This window comes from Dryobates pubescens, chromosome 12 (genome assembly GCF_014839835.1).
Source record: "Dryobates pubescens isolate bDryPub1 chromosome 12, bDryPub1.pri, whole genome shotgun sequence".
NCBI classification, from domain to species: Eukaryota; Metazoa; Chordata; class Aves; order Piciformes; family Picidae; genus Dryobates; species Dryobates pubescens.
In genome coordinates, this window is record NC_071623.1 from 27,308,554 (window position 1) to 27,336,405 (window position 27,852).

General features: G+C 38.5%; 1 protein-coding gene across 1 annotated transcript in view; it reads left to right on the forward strand.

The window, feature by feature from the left end:
* TMPRSS15 (transmembrane serine protease 15) overlaps positions 1 to 27,852 on the forward strand; it is a 60,066-nt gene that overhangs the window by 23,196 nt on the left and 9,018 nt on the right. The window contains exons 12-21 of the mRNA XM_054165885.1: positions 912 to 1,061; positions 3,810 to 3,912; positions 4,414 to 4,564; positions 6,092 to 6,233; positions 11,136 to 11,225; positions 12,485 to 12,610; positions 13,308 to 13,439; positions 16,656 to 16,766; positions 19,290 to 19,422; positions 25,418 to 25,513. Of these exons, the coding sequence (XP_054021860.1) occupies positions 912 to 1,061; positions 3,810 to 3,912; positions 4,414 to 4,564; positions 6,092 to 6,233; positions 11,136 to 11,225; positions 12,485 to 12,610; positions 13,308 to 13,439; positions 16,656 to 16,766; positions 19,290 to 19,422; positions 25,418 to 25,513 (1,234 nt within the window). The remainder of the gene's footprint in view (positions 1 to 911; positions 1,062 to 3,809; positions 3,913 to 4,413; positions 4,565 to 6,091; positions 6,234 to 11,135; positions 11,226 to 12,484; positions 12,611 to 13,307; positions 13,440 to 16,655; positions 16,767 to 19,289; positions 19,423 to 25,417; positions 25,514 to 27,852) is intronic.

Consider the following 27,852-nt stretch of genomic DNA (forward strand, 5'->3'; position numbering starts at 1 on the left):
ATCAAATTCCTTTCAGCCAATTTGTTCACTAATGAACACTGCTGAATCAGTGACACTAAGCATTATTCTGTGATCACCTGACAGTACCTGATGTCCAGAGTTTCTGGACACTTCCACAAATAGTGGCCCTAAATGGTAAAATTAATATTCAGGAAAATGCTTGTTTCAACAAATAGGCACAGGGAAAAGTCCAAATACAGTAAATCAAAAGTGACCACAAAATGCAGCAATATGATTCATGCATTGGTGTTCTTTAGTAGCTGGGGGGAAAGCTTCTTCAGCTGCTTAATTTTGAGCATGATGTTTACTGGGATTGTAACTGGAACTGCTACAGGCAGTATCCAGAGTACTAGAAAACTCTTGTCATGTGGAAGCCTTTGCTAGGGGCTAACCTGCACTTCAAGGCACTAAGCACAGACACTAAGCAAAATTTCATGGGAAGAAAGGTGATGAGGATATTGCAGTAAAAAAATTTGAGCAAAGAAGGTACAAAGGAGAAGGTTAAGGAAAGGGAAATCTGTGGTGCATGGAGCACAACACTTAACCTTCTGAACATTCAGTTCTACTAGTAAGCCCTTTCAGCTGGAGCAAACCAGGCCTTGGCAAAGAAGGACAAGAACATGGTTAACCCTTAGAGTTATCTTTGCAAGGAGTCCTCTCTCGTTCTGCCACCACATGACTGTTAAAGAACCAAAAAAGCAGGTTAATGCATGAGTGCAAGAGCATATGGAGCTACCTACAGCAATAGTGTTTTGTTAACAAATATAAAGAACATATCTATTTGATTAATTATTTTGTATTGCATAGAGGGAATTGAGTCAACACAGGCTCCAGTTCTCAAATATTTACACTGTTTGTCACTCATTCTTATGTCTCTGTCATTTTTACTTACTAGAGGTTCTTATTCACAGATTATGAGAAAGTCAATTGCACATTTGAAGATGGCTTTTGTTACTGGATACAAGATTTAGATGATGATTCAGAATGGGAGAGAGTTCAGGGTCCTACCTTTCCCTTTATGAGTGGTCCTGAATTCGATCATACATTTGGTAATATATCAGGTAAGGGCAAACACAAGCTGCTTGCAGATTAAAGGCAAAGGTCAATTTAGCTTGTATTATACCACTGTACAATATAGAATACATAGAATACATAGAATAAACCAGGTTGGAAGAGACCTTCAATGGTACAGCAGTGGCATAATTGGGATGTAATTTTATTCTGTCTTAAAAAGTGAGTCAGGCCTACCAGACAAAATATTTGATGCTACTGATTGCCATCCTCTGGAAATACAATAAAACAAGAAATAAAGGGATATATAAAGTGATTAAAGTATTGAAAGTATTAAAAGTATTGAAAAGTTTCAGTACTATCAGCATGACAAAGTGCTTTCTCTAAGAAATGAACTTCTATTAAGTAATTATAGGTCAAATAATTGCATGTTTACCTTAAGGTAATAAACAAGTATAGTACAGTTACATTTTAGAGAAATCACTTCTGTTTCAGCCCTGTCTACTGTCAGCATTCTGGTTGCCACAGAATAATTTTGCTTTGTCCTGTGCACCAGGCACGCTAGTGCGCACAAAGCACAGAAACACTCCAGCAGCTGCTGTGCCAAAACAGCTTATTTAGAGGAGTAATCACATCAAATGTGTGCTTTAATTGACGAGACAATACCAAAAAAAAATCAGCTTTTGAATGTGCATCTGAATGTTTATCCCAGAATCATACTCCAAAAGTGGTTTTCTGCTTCTGCAGGAAAGCCAAACAATCTTCCCCTCCGCCGATTCGTCAGTCTAGTTAAAACTAATTAGCATAATTTGTATTTTGCAGTGGTTCTATGTATTCTATACAAGACTTAATGAGTGACAGATAACAGGAAAAATTGCAAATTATTCTGGAAGAAATTGCTCCTAGGAAAAGAAAAAAATATTATTCAGCATATTATTGGATATAAATTATTCATTTCTATCTGAGTAAATGCACAGCTTCTAAACAATCTTCAGAAAACTGTTTTATCTTCCCACTTGACTCCTGGAATACAAATCAGATTAAAGGATGTAAAATATGTTTAACAGCACATTTGAAAATTATTTCTAGCTCTCTAATTTATTTCCAGTGCTCTCTGCTTCATTGTGCTAGATCTAAGCTGACATGTGTAATATTGTTATATGTAACGTTGGTATTGAATATTCAAATTTATACAGCCTGCGTTTGAAGTAAAAATGTGAGCTGCATCTTTAATATCTAGCTATTGTATACATTGGGTGAGACACACTGTTTTTGTTTTGCTGGAATAGAATAGAATAGAATAGAATAGAATAGAATAGAATAGAATAGAATAGAATAGAATAGAATAGAATAGAATAGAATAGAATAGAATAGAATAGAATTAACCAGGTTGGAAGAAACCTTTGAGATCATTGAGTCCACCTATCATCCAACACTATCTAATCAACTAAACCATGGCACCAAGCACCCCATCCAGTCTCTTCCTAAACACCTGCAGTGATGGTGACTCCACCACCTCCCTGGGCAGCACATTCCAATGGCCAGTCGCTCTTTCTGTGAAGAACTTCTTTGTAACATCCAGCCTAAACTTCCCCTGGTGCAGCTTGAGCTCTTGTTCTGTTGTTGGTAGCCTGGGAGAAGAGACCAATCCCCACCTGGCTACAACCTCCCTTCAGGTAGTTGTAGACAGCAATGACATCTGCCCTGAGCCTCCTTTTCTCCAGGCTAAGCAATCCCAGCTCCCTCAGCCTCTCCTCATAGGGCTTGAAAAGCAAAAGACTCAACAGTCGATTCTGAACACTCTGAGAGCTGACGAAACAAAGACAGAGAGCTGTTACTTTGCCTATATGAAGACCCTTTCTGAAAAAGAATGCTAAGCTCATTTTCTTAAAACTAGACACCATGAATTCTTTAAGGCATGCTTTCTAAGTCAACTCAATAAAAGGCCTGATTGAGATTTCAGGCTCTTGCATGAAAAAGCTATCTAACCTAGAAGTATAAATAACATTAAAATTGCACATAATACAGTTATATAATCATATTTATATCTGCACATATATAAGTATTAGGTAGACAGAAAATAAAATCCAGGATTAGAGCCATTATTTTAGTAGAGCAAGAGTTTTACTTTAGGACTTTTAACTCTGACTAATTTTGGTTTTCTTGTGCCAAATCACAATGTTTCTGTAGCCAGGTCTCACATTATTTTTCCACATGGCAGAGAGAAGTACAAATTCTCAGCAGCAAGGAAGTAACTTAGAAATTCTTCTGCAAAATCACAAACAGTGTGAAATAGGAAGACTTTTTAATAAATTAAACAGAATTGGAATAGAATTAACCAGGTTGGAAAAGACCTTCAAGATCATTGAGTCCAGCCTGTCATCCAAGACTATCTAATCAACTAAACCATGGCACCAAGTGCCTCATCCAGTCTCTTCTTAAACGGCTCCAGTGATGGTGACTCCACCACCTCCCTGGGCAGCCCATTCCAATGGCCAATCACTCTCACTGCCTTCACTAAATAAAAAGCAGCTCTCCCACTGACTTTAAAAGGACTGGTTTCATTTCATGTCTAGTTCTGGAGAGTGCCAGACAAGCTTAAAAGCTCACTTTAATATGTCATTCATTGATGAATATAACTTGGGATAATCATTCACATTTATTGGGTCAGGAATCTTCCAAGTCATGTAAAACTATCTGCATTTGATATTATTGATATTATTTTTAACATCAACAAACCAAACAAACCACAACAAAGCTGATTCTATACCAACTAAAACATGCACATTATCTTGCAGGATATTATATTTCAACACCCATAGGACTTGGATTCACAGAAGAGAGAGTCCGAATTCTGAGTCTGCCTTTGGTCTCTTCAGACTTGTCTTGTTTAAGCTTTTGGTATACTTACATAACTCCTATACATATATTTTGTTTAAGAATAAAATCAAATAGCTTTCTTTCATATATAATACTAATCCAAGTAAATATTTCAGCAATACAAGCTTGCTTCTCTTTGACTTTTCACAATCAGTTTCAATTCCAGGCCTGAAACCCTGACTCCTTTAAAGATTTGATGCTTGTGGTTTGCTCTAATGCAGTTTCTTTTTCACCCTGCATCCAATATTCATTTCCATACAGAAATCATAGGAAGAATCCCTGAAATATTGATTTGGTTTTTTCATGAAGCTTAGCTAGGCTTCTGCAGAAAACATAACAAAACACCAAATGAAACTTTGCAGTGCAATATAAACATACAATACATTTGATGTTCATGTTCCCTGCAAATTAGTCCTAATTCCATAAAAACATTTATCCAATAAAAACCTTTTGCTTTTTTTTTTTCATTATATTTTGCTTTGTTATACTAATGAGAAAAAAAAATTGTTCTTCCCCCTCTAGGTATTTCATGTACAGTCCCAACATTTACCTTTTAAGAGTTAGCATAAGTAATGAACACGGTTTGGAAAAGATCGTTTTCCAGAAAGAAGGGAACTATGGAAACTATTGGAATTATGGACAAGTAACATTAAATGAAACATCTGCTTTTAAGGTTTGTTCTTTTCAAAATTCACCTTAGCCAAACTCGTATCAGAGGTTTCTGCCAAATGAACTCCACCGCTCCTAAGACTATTTACTAATGTATTTCATCAGATAGATGTTGGCATGCAGAAGACTAGATTTCCCACTTGAATTGTCATCCTCTTCTCTTCCCTACTCTGGAATTTAAAGTATTATTACTGTAGAAAATAGAAAACCTTAATACTGTCTTTAGACAACAAAAGTTATCACAGAATCATAGAATTGTTAGGGTTGGAAGGGACCTCAAGGATCATCTAGTTCCAGCCCCCCTGCCATGGGCCTGGACACCTCACACTAGATCAGGTTGCTCAGAGCCACATCCAGCCTGGCCTTAAAAACCTCCAGGGATGGGGCTTCCACCACCTCCCTGGGAAATCTGTTCCAGTATCTCACCACCCTCATGGTGAAGAATTTCTTCTGAACATCCAATCTGAATCTACCCATTTCTAGTTTTTGTTCCATTTCCCCTAGTCCCCTAGTCACCTGACACCCTAAAAAATCCCTCACCAGATTTCTTGTAGCACCCCTTAAGATACTGAAAAGCCACAATAAGGTCTCCTTGGAGCCTTCTGTTCTCCAGACTGAATAGCCCCAACTCTCTGAGAGAGCTTTGCACAAAATGAGGGTGTTAAAAGCCTATCACAATCTGATGTGGAGTTGAAAAATCTTGACAGTGAGTGTGATATGAAGCACTTAGCCATGGGAAGAATTCAGTTAAATAACTTCAGATTCTGAAGTAGTGTTTTCATTTATTAATTACAGAATAATTCACTGAAAGTATTTTCCAGACAGAAATGTATTTGGTGCCACAGGGTTAATAACCAACCTGACTTATCTGTAAACAAAAGGAGGAGACTTATGCTAGGCAGTTTCATCGGCAACTCTCTACTGAAAACAATTTCTTTTTATAGCTATTTGAGGTGGCGTGTTCTGCTATAGTAGTTTTGATTGATGCAAAAGCACTGCCATAAAGATGCATTTAACATCTGAAGAAGTAAATGCATCTGTGACCTGGCTGCATCAGATTTCCAGCAATGTGTGCTTTACAATCTCAGGAAGAGTGCTAGAACTAGCTGCATTTCCCATCACAAAGTCCTTAGTAGCAGTATTACCTACAATATGTGGATAGTAAAGCAATGTAACAAACAAGCAAGATTAATTCCATTTTTTCATGGAGATACACCATTAGATCAGAAGAGGTTTGAAGTGATGTGTGATACAGAATTTGTGCTTCAAAAATTACATTAATTTGTATATGAAAACTGAAGTTATTGAAGAGTTTTAAATCATGCTCATCATGAAGTTCCTGCATTCCTTAGGATGTTTTATGTAGTGCTGGTTTCTTTTACCAGGAATCTTGTCTCATCCCGTGTAAACTACAATGGAAATAAGAGCAACCAAGAAAGAAGACAGAGTGGTTTGGTACAGGAAACTGAAAAATGTTTTCTTACATTATAAAATTATTTTTAACTTTTTTTTTTTTTCTCATGAACTCAAGGTTATTTTTGATGCATTCAAAAGGCGTGGTCCCAGCGATATTGCCTTGGATGACATTGGCCTGACGAAGGGAAAGTGTGATGAAAGTGATTATGTAGAACCAACTCCAGTTCCAACTGTCACTCCTGAACCTTCAGTTCCTAGTAAGTAAACACTAAAATACATTGATTTCCATTCCCTGTTACTGTATTTGTGTAAAACTGATTAAGAATTTCATCTTCCAATGTTACAAAAAATCTCTCTTCATCGCTGCAAAATTATCTTCAGGATAACTCATGAGGGATCAGGTTCCCTGCCCATGACTCCTTAATAGCGAAAGAACTGTTAGGTTGACAGGTTAAACAATCAGTGTAGTATGCCCCAATACCTGAAGAATGGGGGATAATTAAAGAACTCAGAATTTTTCTCTAACAGTTTTCATTAGTAAAGTTTCCAAGAAGCCACTGAAGGGGAAAGAAGAAAAAAAGAGAATCATAGAATCATGGAATTGTTAGGGTTGGAAGGGGACTCAAGGATCATCTAGTTCCAACCGTCTTCAGATGGTCATGAACCTGATCTTCACTCACCATGGGCAGTTCCTTCTTCCAGTCCCTGCCATTATCTTGTGTTATTCTGGGAGTGCGGCTGGAGTCCTTACCAGTGAAGACTGAGGTAATGAAGTCATTGAGAACCCCAGCCTTCTCCATGTCACTTGTCACCAGTTCACCTATTTCCTTTCTGAGGGGGCCCACAGCTTCTCTATTCTTCTTTTTACCATTAATATACCTATAGAATTTGTTATTATTTCCTTTGATCTCCCTGGCTAGATTTAATCCTAACTGAGCTTTAGCATTTCTAGCCATGTCTCTTGCTGCTTGGACAGCTTCCTTGTATCCCCTATTCCAGCTGTCCTTTCTTCCACTCCTTGTACAGTTTCTTTTTGTGTGACAGTGTGTCCGGGATATCCTTGCTCATCTAGGCAGGTCTCCCAGTATTCTGTCCTTCTTTCCTCTTTGTGGGTATACTTTATTCCTGGGCACGGAGAAGGTGATCCTTGAATACTGACCAGCTGTCCTGGGCCCCTCTTCCCTCTAGGGCTTTGTCCCTTGATACTTTGGCCAGCAGATCCTTGAAGAAATCAAAGTCTGAATGCCTAAAATTCAGGGTTGTAAGCTTGGGTTCCATCTGAGAGGTATCTGAGGGGGTGTTGCCATGGCTAAATAGCCACTTTGTTAGTGCTAGTTCATTGTGAAAGAGGCATGAACTGCTTTTTGAAGAAAAGATTTCTGCAGAAGACCTATTAAAAACTGCCTTGAAATCTTTAAAATAAACAGTGAATATGTTCCAGGACTGCCTCCTCTTGGATTTATTGTCACTCACATAGACCAGCTTGTTGCTTTTTTGACAGCACAGAGTAAATAAACGTGGTCTGAAATTAAAATAACAGAAAAAATATCTTGTTGCATTGTATTCATGTTGAAGTTCTGTTTGCTGATATCATCATTCTATCAAATCTGTCACCTTTAAATCTATTGCATCAGGACAGGTAAGCAAACAAAACCTTCTAAATACCAGAGCAAAATTCAGGTATGGAACCTCATCCTGAGAAACAAGAAGGTAAAGTTCAACAGATGCCAGTAAAACTCAATTTCAATAGCACAAGTAATTTCTGTTATACCAAAATGCATTTGTCATTTGATTGCAGTATTCATTAAAGTAATACTGTGGAGGGGTGTTGATATCTTCCACCTCAACCCACCTTTCAGGTGCTGTGGGTAAACACACCTTCACATGGTAGCATCAGTCTAATGATTAGCGGTAGAATGACCCTGTGGTTGAAAGGAGATGAGTGCTGCTGTCAAAACACCAAAGAAATGTCCTTCAAACCAGCAATCTCTACCCAAAATATGATAAAGTTTTAATACTCAAAAAAAAGGAAGTGGTCATGTGGCTCATTGTGGGAAGAGGTTATTTTCAGATAGCTTTGGAAGGTTATAGGGAAGATTTGCCTTTGCTTGAATTAGAGAAAGCTCTGTTTTGTCTTTGACTCTGAGGGGCATGTAAACACCTTGTAACAGGAGAGAAACTGGGCAGAATTTGGTTGGATGTGTTAAAAGATTGTTTTGTTATTTTGACCTATTGTATGCCTTAATTACATGCATGCCAGTAGAAAATGACCTATTAAGATGTGACACATGTGCCTTCTGATAGAATATATAACTTTACTGTATAATGTAATAAACTTCTTCACCTGCTTACATCTTGTCCTGGAACCATTGCTCTGGGTGATTAGAACATTTATCTAACAATAGCTTATAACTCCTGATCAAACACATTAGAGAGGACCCATACTGTCCTTGAAAATTATACAAAAGCATAGTCCCAGGTATTGCTTGGGCAAAGTTAACTTGTTTGCATAAATTTGTTGAGGCATGGTACATAGACACTGCCTGTAACCTGACAACAAATAGTGAATGTTATCAGTCATCTTCAAAGAAGTACGAAATTACTTTGATGGATGTGGTGCAAGCTTACTAACATTAATGGCTTCTCTACAAAATGTCATGTCTACAAACAAGAGATGAAAGAATTTGAGCTGAGCCAATTTCTTTCGCTAGACTTCGAGCTTCAGTAACAGGCACTGGCATTATTCACAGTGCCACAAAAGCTCACTGAAAAGTCAAAGAAAAACAAATTGATAGTGGGATAGAGAAGCCAGGTTTGCTTTTGTCTTCTACACAAGACTGTCAGCTTATGCTTTCATCTGAAACAAAGACTGCTTTCATCTTCATTTTCATTTATAACCTGTCTTTTGCAGTGTAAATTCCACACTTAGGATGTATATGTCAATATAAATTAAAGTTTGGGCTAAATCACAGGGGAATATTTTTATGAGTAGATCATATATATTTTTCTACAGTGTTGGGGAAATAGTCTATTATGCTCCATGAAAGGACAAAGATTATTGGTGCTGATTGCTGCTTCACGTAGCTCTCTCCAGTGAGTGACAGCTATGTGAATAACTGCAACTGGAAAATTTGAAACCATTTTTTTCAAGACATAAGTAAAATGACTTACTTCTATCATTTTTCCATGCAAGAGAGAGAAGATCTCTACCAATATGTCTTACATGTAGTCAACATCAGATTAGAATTCATTCTAAGTTGCCCCTGTTCTGCTACCAAGAAAGTTGGGTTTGCTCTGCTCATATCACCAGATGATACTAGTAAAGAGCCATGCATTTCTTCATGCAAATTAACAGTAGTTGCATGTCTCTTTGTATGTGCAGCAATGTTCCATTAAAAAAAAAAAAAAAAAAAAAAAAAAGAAAGAAAAAGGGAAAAAGAGTGTAATTTCAATTTGTTGTTAATGGTATTTACAGAAAATAGTCCTCACTGTGAGCCATAGGGCTGAAACATTACACATTTGTTAGTCAGCGTGTGATCGTTGACAGTTCCTTCTCCTTTTAGAAGGTTAAACTTTTATTGACAGGAGTGATTTGGTGAAATACAAAGTTCTATAAAATGAATGTTGTAAGAAGGTTCAAAGCTTCTTTGTATGCAGTAGAGCTTTGTCTCAGTGGGATTCAAACAGCAAACTCAGTAGGACTTGTAGATTATGAAGTCCTCAACCAAGCGGCTCTCAGTCTACAGTACTGAAACACAGTGAACACACTGAAACTATTCTGAAACAACATGGAGTTAGGAAGAGTACTAAAGTTTAGCTGAAGTCTGAAAGTAAAAAAAAACAAAGGAAAAAATCAATTTAAAAAATAAACCAACAACAATGTTAAAAAGAAGGTAGATTTCTTCTGTCTTAATTCATTTCCTAAAGCAGGCAGAGGAGTACTCTTTACTTTTGAATAAAGTTTTTGTGAACAGCAGAAGTGGAAAACCAACACAGCTCATTCTGATGGTACAGCTGAAATAAAAATATATAATATTTCTCAATATGAAGTAAAGTTTTGGGAAATGAAGCTGTTGTATTTCAGATGTAAAGTGTCATATATATATTAAACTAGAATGTTGAATATATAGAGTACAATTAGCTATGTCTTTATGTGTGTATATGCACATCTCCAATACTTGCTTTTAAATATATTTCATTCAGTTCTATGTATAAGTGCATTATACATGTTTATGGTAAAGACTTTTCTTTTTGGAGCAGTTGTTTCAAGGAAAAAGCATATGCCTACTTTTACTAGAATAGACTAGAATAGGCCAGAATTAACCAGGTTGGAAAAGACCTTCAAGATCATCAAGTCCAACCTATCACCCAACACCATCTTATCAACTAAACCATGGCACCAAGTGCCTCATCCAGTCTATTTACAAAGTTTAACTGTAAAAGTTTCCAGGGTGATGATGAAATCTAAATAACAGTAGAAGATGAGGAGGGGTTGCTATGAATTTTATTTGCTAGATAACAAAATGGGCTTTATTCTTGAGTTTCTCTGCTAATGCTGCAAGATCAATCAGATAATGAGCAAGGCAAGCTAAGTGCATAAATAGGTTCTATAAGAGATAGAGGGGGTTTCCTCTCCTCATTTGGCATTTTCTAGCTTTAATTTAATGTACTAATAAATTATACAGTTTCTGTATCATATTCTTTTCTTCATATTTTCTGTCATGTGAATGGCTTGCAGACCACTGATTACCAAATGAAGGACAGAATTCTCATAACTACAGGGTGAAGTCATCTCATGGCACCAGCACATGGTTGTGCACTTGGGCACTAGCACTTCATGAACTATATATATGAACCCTTTATATGAACTATAGTTGTAGTTAGCACTATGATCCTGATTGTGTGTGTCTGATTTAGACACTGTAACTAATAGGGACAATGACTTTCTTACATTCCTTATTTCCTCAAAGCTCTGCCCTTACTCACAACTCATTGTTCAATCTCTATGTTAACAGCACCATAACTGAACCCTTACAGTGATGATGTTATCTTGAATATCCTCTTCCTAAGATTAGTTTTTCCAAATGATCTGTGTTACAATAGATTGCAAAAGTCAAACAATGGATTAACTATGTTTTTAATGGTTTTTTTTTTTTCAGCTGACTGTGGAGGGCCAGTTGAACTCTGGGAGACAAACAGTACATTCAGCTCTGAAAACTTCCCAAATAACTACCCTAATCAAGCTTCTTGTAAGTCATTCTTCTTCAAGTCTTCAGGAAAAATTTAGCTGTATAAAAGCAAAGATACTAAATCTGCCGTCCCAAGTAAGATGCTAGCCATCAAAAATGATCTAAGTGGGATCTTTTAACTGAAGTCTATATGGAATTTAGGAGAAGCTAAAGAAGAATGTGCCAGTTGGTTAAAAAGTGAAGACAAGCATAATCCCTTTGAGTGGGTTCAGAGGCCAATTTCTTAATACTTATTATGTCAAATATTTGTATGTCTATGCAGCAGACGAGGTGCTGAAAATTCCCATTTTACCATTGCACCTCAGTGTATTTGCCAGGTCAAAAGCACTACCTCTTCTGTTAAAGAATTGACCTTTTCTAGAGGCAAAGAATATGTGCATTCATTGTGCCAGGGATCTTCATTCCACATTTCTTAACATCCTAGTGAAATAAACATAATTATTTTGCTCCTGTGACTTGACTTAGATTAAGCTACAGACAGCAGAAGTGAAACTGCTACAATGTGGTTCACTATGTGCTGTTGATGGATGGAGCAAGGAAGAGAATTTTTTCATTGTTTCTTAATTAAATGTTCATTTTTTATGACTTTACCTTTAACTGGAGAACTGTGTTGGGATGGTAATCACAAGAGCTGAGATTTTGGGCATGTGTGTTTCTGTGCCGCTTGAGCTCTGGCTCTCATTTCCACTTATTAATTTCTCAAGTTCCCAAATGAGATTTCTGTTAGTGAGAAAATAATTTTCATTCTGTGAACAGATTCATTTGACTTTCTTTATAAGATTTACATAGTGTCCACACTTACACAGAGTAAATATGATAAAACATAAGCTAAACAGAAGCAAATACTTCTCAAAAAGACGTCGAACTTGAAAGACAGGCTTCCATCACTGATTATAGAAATTATCATACCATCAAATAAGTGACAAGGCCATTTGCCACATTTTCACTGTTAAAAAAGAGTGAGTTTTGCTACTTTAGGGAAACTCACAGTTGTCATCAATGGTAAAATCTGCCTCTGTGTATGTCTTCAAAGCCTCTGTTCAGTTTTCAAACTTATTTTAAGGAATGGCAGTCAATTGAACTTTGGATCTTGACAGCATTAGTTGCTTTTAAAGATGAGATTTAGACTTTAGGTCTCTTGGGTTACTCTTAATAGTGTGTCATTTATTTATTTATTTGGGTTCCCAAAACCTTTCAACATGAAAGTAACACAGTAAATGCAACAACTGAAAAAGTTATTTTTGTGTGTTACTTTTTAGGTGTGTGGTACCTAAATGCTGAAAAGGGAAAAAACATTCAGCTTCATTTTCAGGTTTTTGATCTGGAAAGTACATTTGATGTGGTTGAAGTCAGAGATGGCAGAGGACCAAATTCTTTACTTTTGGGCAAGTAACAGAATTGGGTACTAAAATGAATGTGGTCAGACAATTGGAGTAGACTGATAGACATAATGCAAAGGAAATCCATTCTGATTTCATTCTACATCTCTTCACATTTTGCCCAGGGAGGTGGTGGAGTCACCATCCCTGGAGGTGTTCAAGAGGGGATTGGACATGGCACTTAATGCCATGGTTTAGTAGCCATGAGATGTTGGGTGACAGGTTGGACTTGATGATCTTTGAGGTCTCTTCCAACCTTATTGATTCTATGATTCTATGATTTTTGAGTCTCAGAAATTTGGGGGAAATCTGGAGAAAGCATCCTGTATGTGACATCAAATTTCACAAGTATTTGCATACACTCAACTTTCCATGTAATTCAAATTACTTTAATGACTTTTTTGGACTTGATGATCTTCAAGGTCTTTTACAAAGTAGTTAATTCTGTGATTCTGTAACTTGTCGATAAATAGGACTGCTCATTATGTGCAGAAACAGAAGTATAATCTCTTAATTGAACCTTAATCATCTATACTGATAGTAGAAATTTGGAGTTGAGTTTTGATCATTGCAGTCTGATATCAGTCAAATTTAGGGGAATAAGTATTCATTGTGGTAGCAGTACTTGCTTTTGAAACTAAAACAATTGCAAATACCTAAGAAAAATGTAGCTTAAATGTGTTCATGTTCTCCTGGAGAGCAGCTGTCTATACAGGACAAGACCCCTTGCCAGATGTTTTCTCTACAACAGATCAGATGACAGTAATCCTCTTTACAGACAAGTCTGTAACAAAGAAGGGATTTCTTGCAAACTTCACTACAGGCTACCGTCTAGGTAAGCATATAAATCCTTTGGTTTTAAGAGGTTATACCGCTGGCCCACATGGAGAGTGGAAGGGAGCTCTCAGCCCTTGATCAACAAAATTATGAAAAATATAAGAGAAAATGCCTAGTGATTACTCATCTGTACTTTAATGTTTTCTAGCATGCCTAGTAATTACTCATCTGTACTTTAATTGGACCAGTATCTGTATCACCTGCAACTCTATGTGAAACTATGTGGAAAACTGACTCAGTGTTTTGACCAAAAACTATTCAGATACTAGGAGGGTAAAAGCAAACTATTGCTTACCAAAGCCTCAGAAAATATGACTTCATGAGTTATTTGAGGGTGTCATTAATGCACATTTGCATGCATTTGTAAAATATTTATTATTAATCACATGCACTGTAAGAGAAATAGATACAATAAATCTAGTTAGTGCTTGCAGTACAGTCCTTACATCTTCAAAAACTTTGTCCTTAGTGCATGAAGAATCTAGGAAGAATTAGTCTTTTAAATGTTTGGGCAGCAGTGGTTCTGGTCCCAGCCAGTCACCTTTGGAACGATTCTGGGTTTTGTCAATGACTACAATGAGATTTGTTGCTCACAGAAGTAATTCAGCGATCAGCTCTCCAAAACACACAAAACTGAGACAATTTCTAAAGGAGAAGGAACAGCACTATGCTTACCAGGGCAAATATTCACACTAACTCTAGGCCACATCCTGACAGAATTAATTAAAGGATTTATAATATTGCTGTGAAAGTCTGAGAGCAGGATAAATGACAACTAAAAAGCAGTGTCTATTCAGAGATGTGACGTGTATTAGTTTGCACAAACAGAAAGCCTGCAAGAATCTCTGCCCTTTTTCTTATTTTAAAGATGCTAAAAGACAAGTGCCTCCCAGTTTAGCTGCAGGATTTTTATGGATTAAAAGCAAGAATAATAATTTTCTTAATCTTAAAACCAAAATGTTAACCATTGATTTACTACTGTAAAATCTGGTTAGTCCCATTGTGTAAAGTTGAGAGGTTTATAGGGACATATAACTGTTTTGCTGCTTCTTGTTCTGCCTACTCCATCATATTTTTTTCAGTCCAGTGAAGCTGTGGTGGTTTTTTTTTGGCTTGTTCAGCATCGTTGCTGAGCCAGCTTTGCCCACATTTTGCTGTGAAATAAAAAGCAAGGCAGAGTTCTCAAAGTGGCCACTGCCATTTCTGGTTAAATGTATTAAAGTGGTTCCATTTGCAAAATAATTATGCTTATTCATGATCTTTGCAGCCAAAAGAAAGAGACTAATATGATTAGCATGCAGGTCCAAGGATAAAAGGATTGTCAGTAAATAAATTAATTTTACAAGAAAAAAAAAAATCTTTGCATTTTATTTTTCCATTAAATGTTGAGGTTTTGAAAAGGAAGGATAATTTTAAAAGAAATATTTTATGGCAGTATGTAATAGAATAAAAAACCCGTCAAGCTGAGAGCTAAGTTCTGTGAAAAATCTGTGTAAAAATCTGGTTCTGGCCTTTTATAAGTCTTATCCTTTTGCTTCCATATTGTATAACAGATCATACTGTCTTGACACTGTGAGATATTGCTAACAATGAAAGACAATAGAGTAGAACAGAATTAACCAGGTTGGAAGAGACCTTTGAGATGACTGAGTCCAACCTATCACCCAGCACCATCTAATCAACTAAACCACAGTACCAAGCACCCCATCCAGTCTCTTCCTAAACACCTCCAGTGATGGTGACTCCACCACCTCCCTGGGCAGCCCATTCCAATAGTCAATAACTCTTTCTGTGAAGAACTTCTTCCTAACCTCCAGCCTAAACCTCCCCTGGCACAGCTTGAGACTGTGTCCTCTTGTTCTGGTGCTGGTTGCCTCAGAAAAGAGACAAAATCCCACCTAGCTACAACCTTCCTTCAGGTAGTTGTAGACAGCAATAAGGTCTCCCCTGAGCCTCCTCTTCTCCAGGCTAAGCAACCTGGCTCCCTCAGCCTCTCCTCATAGGGCTGTGCTCCAAACCCCTCCCCAGCTTTATTGCCCTTCTCTGGACACATTGCAGCAACTCAGCATCTTTCCTAAACTGAGGGGCCCAGAACTGGACAGAGGACTCAAGGTGTGGCGTAACCAGTGCTGAGTACAGGGGCAGAATGACTTCCCTGCTCCTGCTGGCCACACTGTTCCTGATACAGACCAGGATGCCATTGGCCTTCTTGGCCACCTGGGCACACTGCTGGCTCATGTTCAGCCTACCATCAACCAGTACCCCCAGGTCCCTTTCTGCCTGGCTGCTCTCCTGCCACTCTGACCTCAGCCTGTAGCGCTGCATGGGGTCGTTGTGGCCAATCTGTAGAACCCTAATGAAGGAATCATCTTATCATCTTGCATGAAAAAGTCAGAAGGAAAACTGTTTTCTTGCCTTAAGATAATGGCAGATGCTTGTGTCAGTAAGATATTTTAAAAAAAAAAATAAAAGGAAAGTTTCAATAGAATTTAAGTAGATTTCCTGTAAATACATAAAAGGATTCCATTAAAAATATATTTTGGCCATAGAAAGAACTATATATTTACTCTCTACTTGCTTTTGTTACATAGCTGATACTGAAATAGCTCTTGGGAATGCTTTCCTGATTTTTTCATTTTTTTTCCACTTTTGTCTCTTCCACTTTCACTCCCAGGAAGATTTCGAAAGGAGGCTCTTGGCTTTCAGTAATTCTTTACTTGTATCTTTGACCTTGCATACTTTAAAGTCTAAAATGTTGTGAAAGTGCTGAATATCTGAAACTGGAAATCATTAGTCACTTTAGGCAGGATTTGACCAGCCTTTGACTTTCCTTGTTCGTCCAAAGTTTATTACATGTAACAGAGGCATACTTGTAACTAAACAATGCTAACAACAGCAGAAACTATAAGATATAATACCACAGATTTATTTCTTAATTTCCTTCTCTTTACATGAATAATCTTTATTTTGGGGGGAAAAAAATAGTGAGGAGAGGAGAGGAGAGGAGAGGAGAGGAGAGGAGAGGGAGAGGAGAGGGAGAGGAGAGGGAGAGGAGAGGGAGAGGAGAGGGAGAGGAGAGGGAGAGGAGAGGGAGAGGAGATGAAATTAAAGGTACTGTGTACTTTCACCTTTATTTTTTTCAGGTGAACTGTATGATCTCCAGTGAATATAACCTTCCTTATAATTACAGATTTACTTTTCTGCTTTCTTCTAGGAGCTTGTGCAATTGATGAGCATCAATGTGGTAGTGGGGATTGTATACCACTGCATAACCTCTGTGACCACATACCTCAGTGTGAAGATGGCTCTGACGAAGCAAAGTGCAGTAAGGTTTCCTTCATACACAGAGAAGTATTGCATGCATATTTGGTAGGAATCACTTAGGAAAACTGCCACAAAACTTCAGCTAGCACAAAGTACTGCAAGCTGCATGAAGGCCCTGATGATTTACACAGCAGTGTCTTGCTGAGTTTGTCAGCACAGAAAAAAACAAAGCAAAAAAAACAACCAATAACAAACCCAAACAACAAATTCTGCTCTTTAGTAATGTATGTAAACTGGAGAAGATCTCTGGAAAAGGTACAACATTCCTCTGTCCTTAAAACTGTGGCTGCTGGTAATAGCCATTTAACTAAGTGAAAACTCTGCACATGCTTTCCTTCTGTATCCATTTTATATTCCCAAATTCTAGCACTTTTTGGCTGGCTGGCTTCCATTATATGGAGGCAACACCATAAGGTAAAGCATCCATTGCTTACAGTATTATGTGCATGTTCCTACAACAAGGAGACCAAGAGCTGCTGTTGCTTATTCTTCTGGTAAAATGGTTATTTCCAAACTGCAGGTGTTCAGTGTGTGGGTTTATTTCACATAACATGGAAACAGCATTCTCTAAACATTCTTGAAAATGCATAACCGATGTTAAAACCATGTTGGGCCTAGCATAGAAATTAGATTGCTGTTTCTGGCAATGTGTTGTTCTGACAGTCTGTTATGGAGAACTACTGGAAGAGTTAAAAGTGGGTTTTTAAGCTCAGTACAACATCATCTTCCCATGATTTAAACAGAACTGCTAGGAATCAGATAAGTCCTTGGATGTGTGCTGGCAGTTCTCATTGATTTCAGTGTCTTTTACATGCATATATATATGTATATATTCATTATATATATATTCATATACATGACATATATAAGTACTATTATATATATACATACTCAAAGGCAGAGGTTCATTTTTCACATTACTGTAATTGCCTTTTTTAATTAATATATTCTTCCTTTAAAATGCAGAGAATAAAATTCATTCCAGCTTTTTTCTTGAGAAAAGACTTTAATGTGTTTTTCCAGTTCTTGCTAAAGAAGAGCTGAACAAGATAACCATCACCTACATTAATACGATTTACCTTTTCTCAGAGATTTATTTTGCCATAGATTGGCTACTACTTCATAACAAATTACCTCACATTAGAGGACTGGGAGAATTGTTTCCAAAACCCCATTTAATCCAAACAGTGGCTGAATCAATCTAAGCTTTAAAATAAGAAGGAAATTCAATTAGGTATCCACACATTGAGTCTTTTCAGTGTCCAAAAGTCTTTTCCTGAAACCAATTTCAATTTCTTGTCAAAAGTGGGAATTTGAGAGAGACAAACTCTCATTTTCAAATAATCCCACTTCTGAAATTTCCCAGAGACCCTAAAGAAAAAGCATAGAACACCTCTTTGTGGAATTCTAAAATATATGAAGTTTGAATTGAGCAGAGAGCTCAATGACTCTCTGATTCCTTATCCAAAGTATGCTTTGAGAAGAACATGGACCTGATGATGAAAAAAATAGATAAGGAAATTATAGTTCAAGTAAAGGAAAAGACATGTCAAAAGCATTTTGGAGAAGTCAGGTAGTGCAAACAATTTTGAGGTTTTCCAAGACTGCTCAGAAGTTTCTTATAACAGTGATAAATCACTGTACATCACTTCTTTCCTTCATGCACTCTGCCTGTCAGAGACACTCCTAAAAATCAAGTTTGGTTGGTTTTGTTTGTTCTTACTATAGTAACTAAGCTTTTACTCTGTGGTGGAAGTAGTTTCTTTGGGGAAAAGGGAAACAAATAAGATCTTAAAAAGTATGTTTGGCAACTAATAAATTTCATAAGCATTGTGTATTTTTTCCTTAATTCATTATTGCCATAATTGTAGCTCCTGAGATATACATGGGGTTCTGCTGACCTTCAACCTTGTGATCCAACTTGCTTAGTCACTATGTCAGCAGCATATTTTTCACCAAATGCTTAAGGTGTTGCTGATTTTTTCTCCAGGAAGTTTACATAGAGAGTTAGATTTTCAAGGAGCTTTCTTTATTTGTGTGTGTGTTTTAACTAAAGAGACAAAGAAAACAGTGAAAATTGTCATAGCAATTTGAACTGGAAAACCCACTTCTTCTGTTAGGTTTGGGTTTAACCTTATCTCCAATCGGTGTTACTGAGCATCATGTGGCCAAAGCTTTATACAGCATCTGGAAAAATTATGTAATGGTGGCTAAGAAAAACCACTGGTTAGAGTTGATGGGAAATGTAGTTTATTGTCTATTCATGAGACATTTACAGATTACAGGTTATGAAACTCTCCTGTGGCAGAAATGTAGAAGGAGATAATAAGATTTCCTTCCTGTGGGAATACAGCATCCTGTAGATGCTGTGTTTATTACTGCTGTGATGTATCTCAATTTTGTTGTTGTTCTTTGCTGGCAATAATAAATCTGTTTTGTTTATATTACATTTTGTCTGCTTTGTGGTGGTGGGGAGGGTGGTTTGCCACCTATCTAACATCTTTCTGTCAATTTTGTTCTACAGTGAGATTGGTTAATGGTTCTTTAAGCACTGAAGGGCTGGTACAGGCCAGGATTGGGATGACATGGCACCTGGCATGTGCAGATGGTTGGAATGAACAGATTTCAGATAGTGTTTGCCAGCTGCTGGGGCTAGGGTGAGTAAAAAAATATTCATTGTCCTTGTGACTTGTTCTTGAGTCTGTATATTGGTGTCTTCATCATCCTTTTTTACTGGTGTCTTTATCATCCAAAAAAAAGGGCAAATGTATTTTTATGTGGCAAGTGAAGTGCTTGGCATGCCAACACAATTTGAAGTATTGAGAACCCTGTTTTGATGGCATTCATTACAGGACTGATGATTGAATATGGCAGCTTAGGCATGAGGATACATATTGGAGAACATTGGGAGACTGATGGAGAGGCATTAGCCTTTTTTCATTTTATATCATCATTTACTCCTTCACTTTTATGAGGATGGCTCAAGAGTAAAGCTGGAGCAAACAGCCATCTTGATTGCTTTGCTATCATATAGTGTTCATATCAGGTAAATTCAAGAGAATCTCTTGGGTATTCTGCTACATGGCTTCAAATACATTTCATATCTGTCATTAGAGCTGAGCTCTTGAGAGAGGAGAAGAAAACTATTTCACTTGATGTATAGTTAGATGAAGAAAGGAGGAGGGAAGTATATGAGTGAAAAAAAATACAATTGGCTTCAGTCACTGTTCAGCAGAATTTCCAGGGAAAAGCTGAGGAGGGTTGAATGCAGAAGTGTTGTATTTTTCAGTCTATGCTAAAATTTATGGCCTAAATTCTGGCCTGCCTTACACTGTGCAACTTCACTGCCATCCACTGATTAATAAACAGCTTCCTTACAGTGCTGAGGCTTTTAGGGAATGTCACTCACCCAAGTAATAATCAAATTAAATTCTAAACTTGCAATTCATTATGTTGGTGTCTGTCCAAATTAGGATGCCTGCAAATGCCCTTCTGATAAATTAATTGTAGAAATCACAGAGTGAGGACACAGAAAAATATTCAAATGTATTTGGAAATACTTTTAGTTGTTGGGTTTGGCTTTTTACTTCTTTCCCTTTGGGGCAGGTACCACGATTGCATAAATACCAGATACATGCATGCACACATCCTGACTGTAATTTATGTTATCTCACTTATACATGCATGTAAGAGCATACAAGTACTTGGTCCTTTACAGTGCCCAGTAGCTGCCTTCTGCTGATTATTTCCACCCCTCCCCCATTTCTTTTTTCTCTGTAACTTCTGGACACTAGTCTTTTTGTGGTCTGTTGATTTCATTTACATTTTTATGTCTGATAGGCTTCAGTGAACTTTGTCTTTCACAGTATTACCTCATAAAAATTACTTATGGTTTTGCCTCCTTAATGTTCTGTGGCAATATGTTTCAGCATGCCTCTATAAACTAGTCAGTCTTGCTCAGAAAATGTCTATTAAGTCTCCTAGTACCTATTTTTATTTCAGTTGCTTAGCTCCTGTAAGCATCATGCTGTTTCCACCTTCCATTATTTGCCCCATAGTTGTGTATGTGTTCATAAGTGGCACCATATTTGTTACTAAATGAATGTTTATAAAGTGGATCTTGAGCAGGCTATAGCTCATGCTCCTATACTGAATAATTACCTAGAATCATGCTTTATTAGAGCAGGAGGCTAAGGTTCATCTAGGACAATTTACTTTTGCTGTTACATTGCTCATACATTTACAGTTTAATTTATTAAAAGCCTGAAACGGTGGGAGTCCTGTAGCACATCCTGATTATTTATGTAGCTGGGCTATAAAGTGCAATGTTGTACACAGATTCTAATACATCCTAAATATTAGTTCTTTTCCTGCTATTTTTCAAATATGTGACTGTTGCATTTGTGATATGCACAAAGTGAGGGGTTTGGAGCACAAGCCCTGTGAGGAGAGGCTGAGGGAGCTGGGGTTGCTTAGCCTGGAGAGGAGGAGCCTCAGGGGAGACCTTATTGCTGCCTAGGAATACCTGAAGGGAGGTTGTAGATAGGTGGGGGTTGATCTCTTCTCCCAGGCAACCAGCATCAGAACAAGAGGACACAGTCTCAAGCTGCCTCAGGGGAGGTTTAGGCTGGTTGTTAGGAAGAAGTTCTTCACAGAATGAGCGATTGGCCATTGGAATGTGCTGCCCAGGGAGGTGGTGGAGTCACCATCACTGGAGGTGTTTAAGAAGAGACTTGATGGGGTGCTTGGTGCCATGGTTTAGTTGATTAGATAGTATTGGATGACAGGTTGCACTCGATGATCTCAAAGGTCTCTTCCAAACTGGCTAATTCTATTCTAGTCTAGTCTAGTCTAGTCTAGTCTGGTCTGGTCTGTTCTAATTCTATTCTATTCTAACAGGAAGCAAATCTGGAGGCATGGCTATGTGTAAATCCACAAAACACAGCTTAGGCAAATCCTTTACAAATAATCTTAATGAGTCTGGAGTGCAAGCTGCACAAGCTGATGTGTTTGAGAAATCTGAGCAAGATCCTTTGAGCAGCTTGCACTTGTAACTGCATGCATCTGACAACACTGTTAAAATCTGAGCATTGTTAGCATCACTTTTGCTTGAAGTAACAAAAACATCCTGCACCTTTCCATCATCCTTCTGGTGTGAAATATACTTGTTTCTCTGGGACCAGAGCCAGCTGGATCTTTACTGAATCTTACCCAGGGATGGGGATAGACCTTGTAATTTTCCCATACCCAGAAGTCCAAATAACAACTGAGAGTTTAGGCCTTGCCCTGAACCCTGCAGTTTAATTTTTTGCATGACTTCACAAAATCTTAGAGAAGGAAATAAGTTCATTGGAATAGAATGTCTTTTTTTTTTTTGTGATTTCTAGGTCAATTAGTTTTTCATTGAGGAAGACCTATCAAATCAATTATTGGCTTCAAGCCTGGTGCCACCAGCTGGACACTGGGGTTTTTGACCGTGGGTCATCTCACATGATGCCAGGTCTGCTAGTGGCAGATGGGGTGCATCTCTCTCAAAGGGTAGAAGGTTTTTATCACAAGAGTTGGCTGGGCTCATTAATTGAGCTTTAAACTAGATTCAAAGGGAGAAAGGGGAAAAAATAGGCTCACTGGAAACAAGCCTGAGATGTTTGTGTGATGGTGTGCCAGCTCCACTGCTGTCTCAGGGGAGCTAGGGCACAATGGGTGATGTGCTGGCAAAGATGCAAGGCCTATCAGTGAGCTAGGACTCACTGTAGAACCTGGGGGTGATCAAGTAGATGCAAAGGTGAGGGGGCATAATGATATCATCAGGCCTTCATGTGACAAGCTGTGGGACAATACACCAGGGTTGGAGGGATGTGGGCTAGTAAGGGCCTTCAGCCCATTGCCCTGCAGTATGCTGGGGACACAGCAGCATGGTCAAAGTCTCACAGAGTCTTCTGCCACGCCAGGGTAGAATCAGCGTGCTCAGCTCGCTCCCTGAAATGCCTATACACCAATGCATGTAGCATGGGCAATAAACAGGAGGAGTTAGAAATCTGTGTGCAGTCAAGGGGTTATGGTCTGGTGGCAATTACAGGGACATGGTGGGACAGCTCACGACTGGAATGTGGTCATGGATGGCTGTGTCCCTTTTAGGAAAGACAGGTCAACAAAGCAAGGTGGTGGAGGTGTTCTTCATGTGAGGGAGTAACTACAATGTACTGAGTTCTGCTCAGGGGTGGATGAGGGACAAGTTGAGAGTTTGTGGGTGTGGATTAAGAGGCAGGCTAGCATCACTGATAGTGTTGTGGGCTAAGGAACAGTTAAGCAACCTGGACATCCATAAATCCATGGCATGCACCTGCAGGTGCTGAGGGAGCCGGCAGAGGTCATTGCCAGACCACTCTTCATCATCTTTGGTAAATTATGGTGGACAGGGGAGGTGCCTGGCAACTGGAGGAAAGGCAAATGTCACTCCCATCTTCAAAAAGGGTAAGAAGGAAGACCCAGGTAACTATAGATTGGTCAGCCTCACCTCCATCTCTGGAAAGAATGGAGGCCCAGTTCTGGGCCCCTCAGTTCCAGAAGGACAGGGAACTGCTTGAAAGAGTCCAGTGCAGTGATTAAGGGAGTAGAACATCTTCCTTATAAGGCAAGACTGAGGGAGCTGGGACTCTTCAGGTTGGACAGAAGGAGTCTAAGGGGTGATCTCATTAATGTTTATAAAGATGTAAAGTGTGTGTGCCAAGAGATGGAGTCAGGCTCTTTTCAATGTTGCCCAATGACAGGACAAATGGGCAATGGGTAGAAATTGAGGCATAAGAAGTTCCATGGAAATATGAGGAATAATTTTTTCACTGTGAGGGTGACAGAACACTGGAACAGGCTGCCCAGGAGGGTTGTGGAGTCTCCCTCTTGGGAGATATTCAAGACCCGCCAGGATGAATTCCTGTGTGGTCTGGTATAGGTGATCCTGCTCTGGCAGGGGGGTTGGACTAGGTGGTCTCTTGAGGTCCCTTCCAGCTCCTAACATTCTGTGATTTTGTTACTCATGGTGCCCACTTACATATGGTCAGTAGTAGTTACCTGCCTACCTCTTTGAAACACATCAGAAAATCCTGTCTGACTGTCAGACCCAGGCTCTCCAGTGTGCTCATATATAGCATACCACTTGAAAGGGGTGGAAATGATCCCCCAGAATTTCTGGTGGATAAATAAAGATCATAAACAGCATGCCCTTACTCTGCTCTAGAGCCAATGAGAGTCATGCTGGATGTAAGAATGTGTGTTCAGGCTGTTTTTTCAGCATTGAGGACCAGAATCAGGACAGTTGATTTAGTCTGAGTTTCATGCCAGTTGTCACCAAATAATAATACAGACTATAATGTGGAAACCAGGGGAGAAGCCTCAATGATTATTTGTTTGTTTGTTTGTTAATTAATTTATTCATTTGTAGGTCGACTGCTTCATTTAGTGTCAGACACAGATTGGCATAAATCCGTTGCTTAAGAATCTCCATTTCAAACTCAGAAAGTACAGAGTGGCTACTTTTATTCATAATTCACAAAACTTCATATTAAAAATACTGTGCACACAAGCATTTACAAAACTGCAGCTCTTCATGTGAATCCACATGTGAACAAGTTTCTGTTATGCCAAAAAGAATTCACTATTTGTAACTTGCCACTTCTCTTCTTTGTTTTTCAAACACTGCCCTGTGTCTTAAGCACAAATTAAACCAGCTGCAAACATCTCAGCCTGAAAACTAAACATGAATATTTTTTCAGCATGGCACCACATCATCTGAATCTTTCTCAACATTTGCCTACAGCATATTGTTAGTGAGCACATCTGAGACAGATGTGAAATCGCAGTGATCCATGGAGTATTTATGTACATGATGACCAATAACATCTGAGGAATTTAGAGCACAGATATCTTTCTACATCTGCATGTAAGAAACTTCTTTAAGACTGTTCTCAAGGTTTTCTATAAGATTTGCCTAGTGAGCAGGTTGAACAGAATGATGTTTTCTTAACATCTGTGTTAGCCTCTTACAGGCCCTTTTAGAATAGAATAGAATTAACCAGGTTGGAAAAGACCTTTGAGATCATCAAGTGCAGCCTTATCACCCAACACCATCTAATCAACTAAACCATGGCACCAAGCACTCCATCCAGTCTCTTCCTAAACACCTCCAATGATGGTGACTCCACCACCTCCCTGGGCAGCACATTCCAATGGCAAATCACTCTTTCTGTGAAGAACTTCCTAACATCCTGCCTAAACCTCCCCTGGCACAGCTTGAGATTATGTCCTCTTGTTCTGGTGCTAGTTGCCTGGGAGAAGAGATCAACACCAACCAGGCTACAACCTCCCTTCAAATAGTTGTAGGCAGCAATAAGGTCTGCCCTGAGCCTCCTCTTCTCCAGGCTAAGCACCCCCAGCTCCCTCAGCCTCTCTCTTAGAATATGGTGTAAGTGTGAAAATAGGCAAGTTGCACTTTAATCTACCTGAATTTCAAGCTTTACAAATATCTGGAAAAATAGTTATTATTTCAGGAAAAAAATATGCAATATATTCCACCAGCATAAAAAATTGCTGAACATTCCTCCCCTGGTGGAACAGGGTCAATATCTAAAAATGCACATATGTGTCTTTTCCTTCCAGGGATGCAAATATGTCATCAGCTGTATTATTCACTGGAGATGGCCCCTTTGTCAACATCACCCAAGCAACAAACCACAGCCTGATATTTACAAAAAGGTGGGTGGAGTGAGGTTTCTTCCTCATACAAAGGATAACTTAAAATATGGTGGTGATCATTTATACAGTAATTTCTATCTCAAGTTTATGTGAGAGGTAACATGGTTCCTTCTGAGCTCTGTACTACAAACATATCTAGATATTATTCTCTGTCTACTGCTGAATTCTATGTAACATTTGGCAACTTACTCTTCTCCCTCCATTCCTGTACATATAGAATAGAATAGAATAGAAGAATGGAATAGAATGGAATAGAATAGAATAGAATATAGTAGAATAGAATAGAATAGAATAGAATAGAATAGAATAGAATAGAATAGAATAGAATAGAATAGAATAGAATAGAATAGAATAGAATAGAATAGAAATTAACCAGGTTGGAAAAGACCTTTCAGATCACCCAATCCAACCTATCATCCAACACCATGCAATCAACTAAACCATGGCACCAAGTACCCCATCCAGTCTCGTCCTAAACTCCTCCAGTGATGGTGACTCCACCACCTCCCTGGGCAGCACCTTCCAATGGCCAATCACTCTTTCTATGAAGAACTTCTTCCTAATGTCCAGACTAAACCTCCCCTGGCACAGCTTGAGACTATTGTAAATTCAAAAGGAGAGAGATGCTTGATCCATTTCTAGCTAGCATTTAGTACAACCTTAAGCAAAGTCTACACATCTATTGTAGAAATGATAATGCTGTCATTTTTACAGAACATTTCTTACTGATACATTTCTAAATTATGAATATATAATACAGTCAAATTAAGATGGAGTGGCATTCACCCATGGCTGTCACACTAGGATCTCTTTGCAATCAAAAGAGAAAGATAAGCATTCCAAATTGTGATCCACCAAGGCATCTTTTGAAATATAATGAGTCACGCTCTGTAATCTATTGACTTTTTTGATAGACATTTAGGACTAAGTGTGGATCACAGAATCCCAGAATTATTGAGGATGGAAAAGACCCCTCAGATCTTCAAGTCCAGTCTATGACCTAACATCCCGTCATCAGCTAAACCATGCCACCCAGTGCCGCATCCAATCTTTTCTTAAAGACCTCCAGTGATGGTGACTCCACCACCTCCCTGGGCAGCACATTCCAGTCCTTAATCAGCCTTCCTGTGAGGAAGTGCTTCCTAATATCTGACATAAACCTCCTCTGGCACAGCTTCATACCATGCCCTCTTGTCCTGTCACTAGTTACCTAGCCCAATCCCCACCTGACTAGAGCTTCCTTTTAGGTAGTGTAGAGAGTGATAAGGTCCCCTCTAAGTCTCTTCTTCTCCAGGTTGAACAGCCCCAGCTGCCTCAGCCTTTCCTCATAGGACTTTCCCTTCAGCCCCCTCACCGGTCTCGTCAGTCTGCTCTGGACCTGCCTCAGCACCTCGATATCAATAACTCTTGAAGTGAGGGCATTGTTAAAGTAAGCAATCCAAGTGTCTATATTTAGACAAATTAGTCTCACTCAAAAATTACTTCTGGATTTGTCTCCACATTTCAAAGTGAATTATTACATGAGATGATCCTTGGAATACATTTCATTATATTCTAATCCTCCTCTATCCCATTAACAGCTGAAGTGATTCTGAAGAATCCTACAGACCAGTAGAGTCCCTTATAGATTCAATGAAAATCCAACATTAGCACAGGATCACATTTTCAGGAAATTCTGGGATTTACAGTATGCCTCCCAAAAAGAGCAAGGCTTGCCATCATCAAATCTAACAAATATATCATGAGTTCAATTCCTGTCTTTCTGCTTCTAGGAAGGCTTATTATGCACACTTTCTGGAATGCTTCCAAAAGTACTCAGGCAGAAAATGACTGTCTAATTGCTAAAACGCTGAAACCATGCTGTGTCCATATTCTTTCAGGCTCCCTTTACAAACACGCCACGTAGCAACAAAGCAGGAGAGGATTCTGCACTGTAATTTGTCTACAGTGAAAAGTATAAAAAAATACTCATTTCATGCTAAATCCAAACATTTATCATTCTCACTGGTGGTGAAAGTATCTTAAAGTAATGGAATAGCATTGCAAAGTGTTTTTCTTTTGTTTTTTTTCTTGAGTGAATGTCTAAACCAGCATTGCTACAAGGGATCTTAAAGAATAGTAATGATTTAAAGATGCCTTTTGTTAATATCTGTTAAACACTAGAAAGTGATTAATGCAGGAGGAAATGGAAGAAGTTCATTCATCTTGGTTGTATTTCTGTTGCAGAAAGAGGTGTCTACCATATTTCATCTGGGCACCTGATAGCAATCATTTTAAAGGGTGCCACCGTTACAGACTTGCACACTTCTTTTGTCCGTATGATGAATGACAGAGGGTTC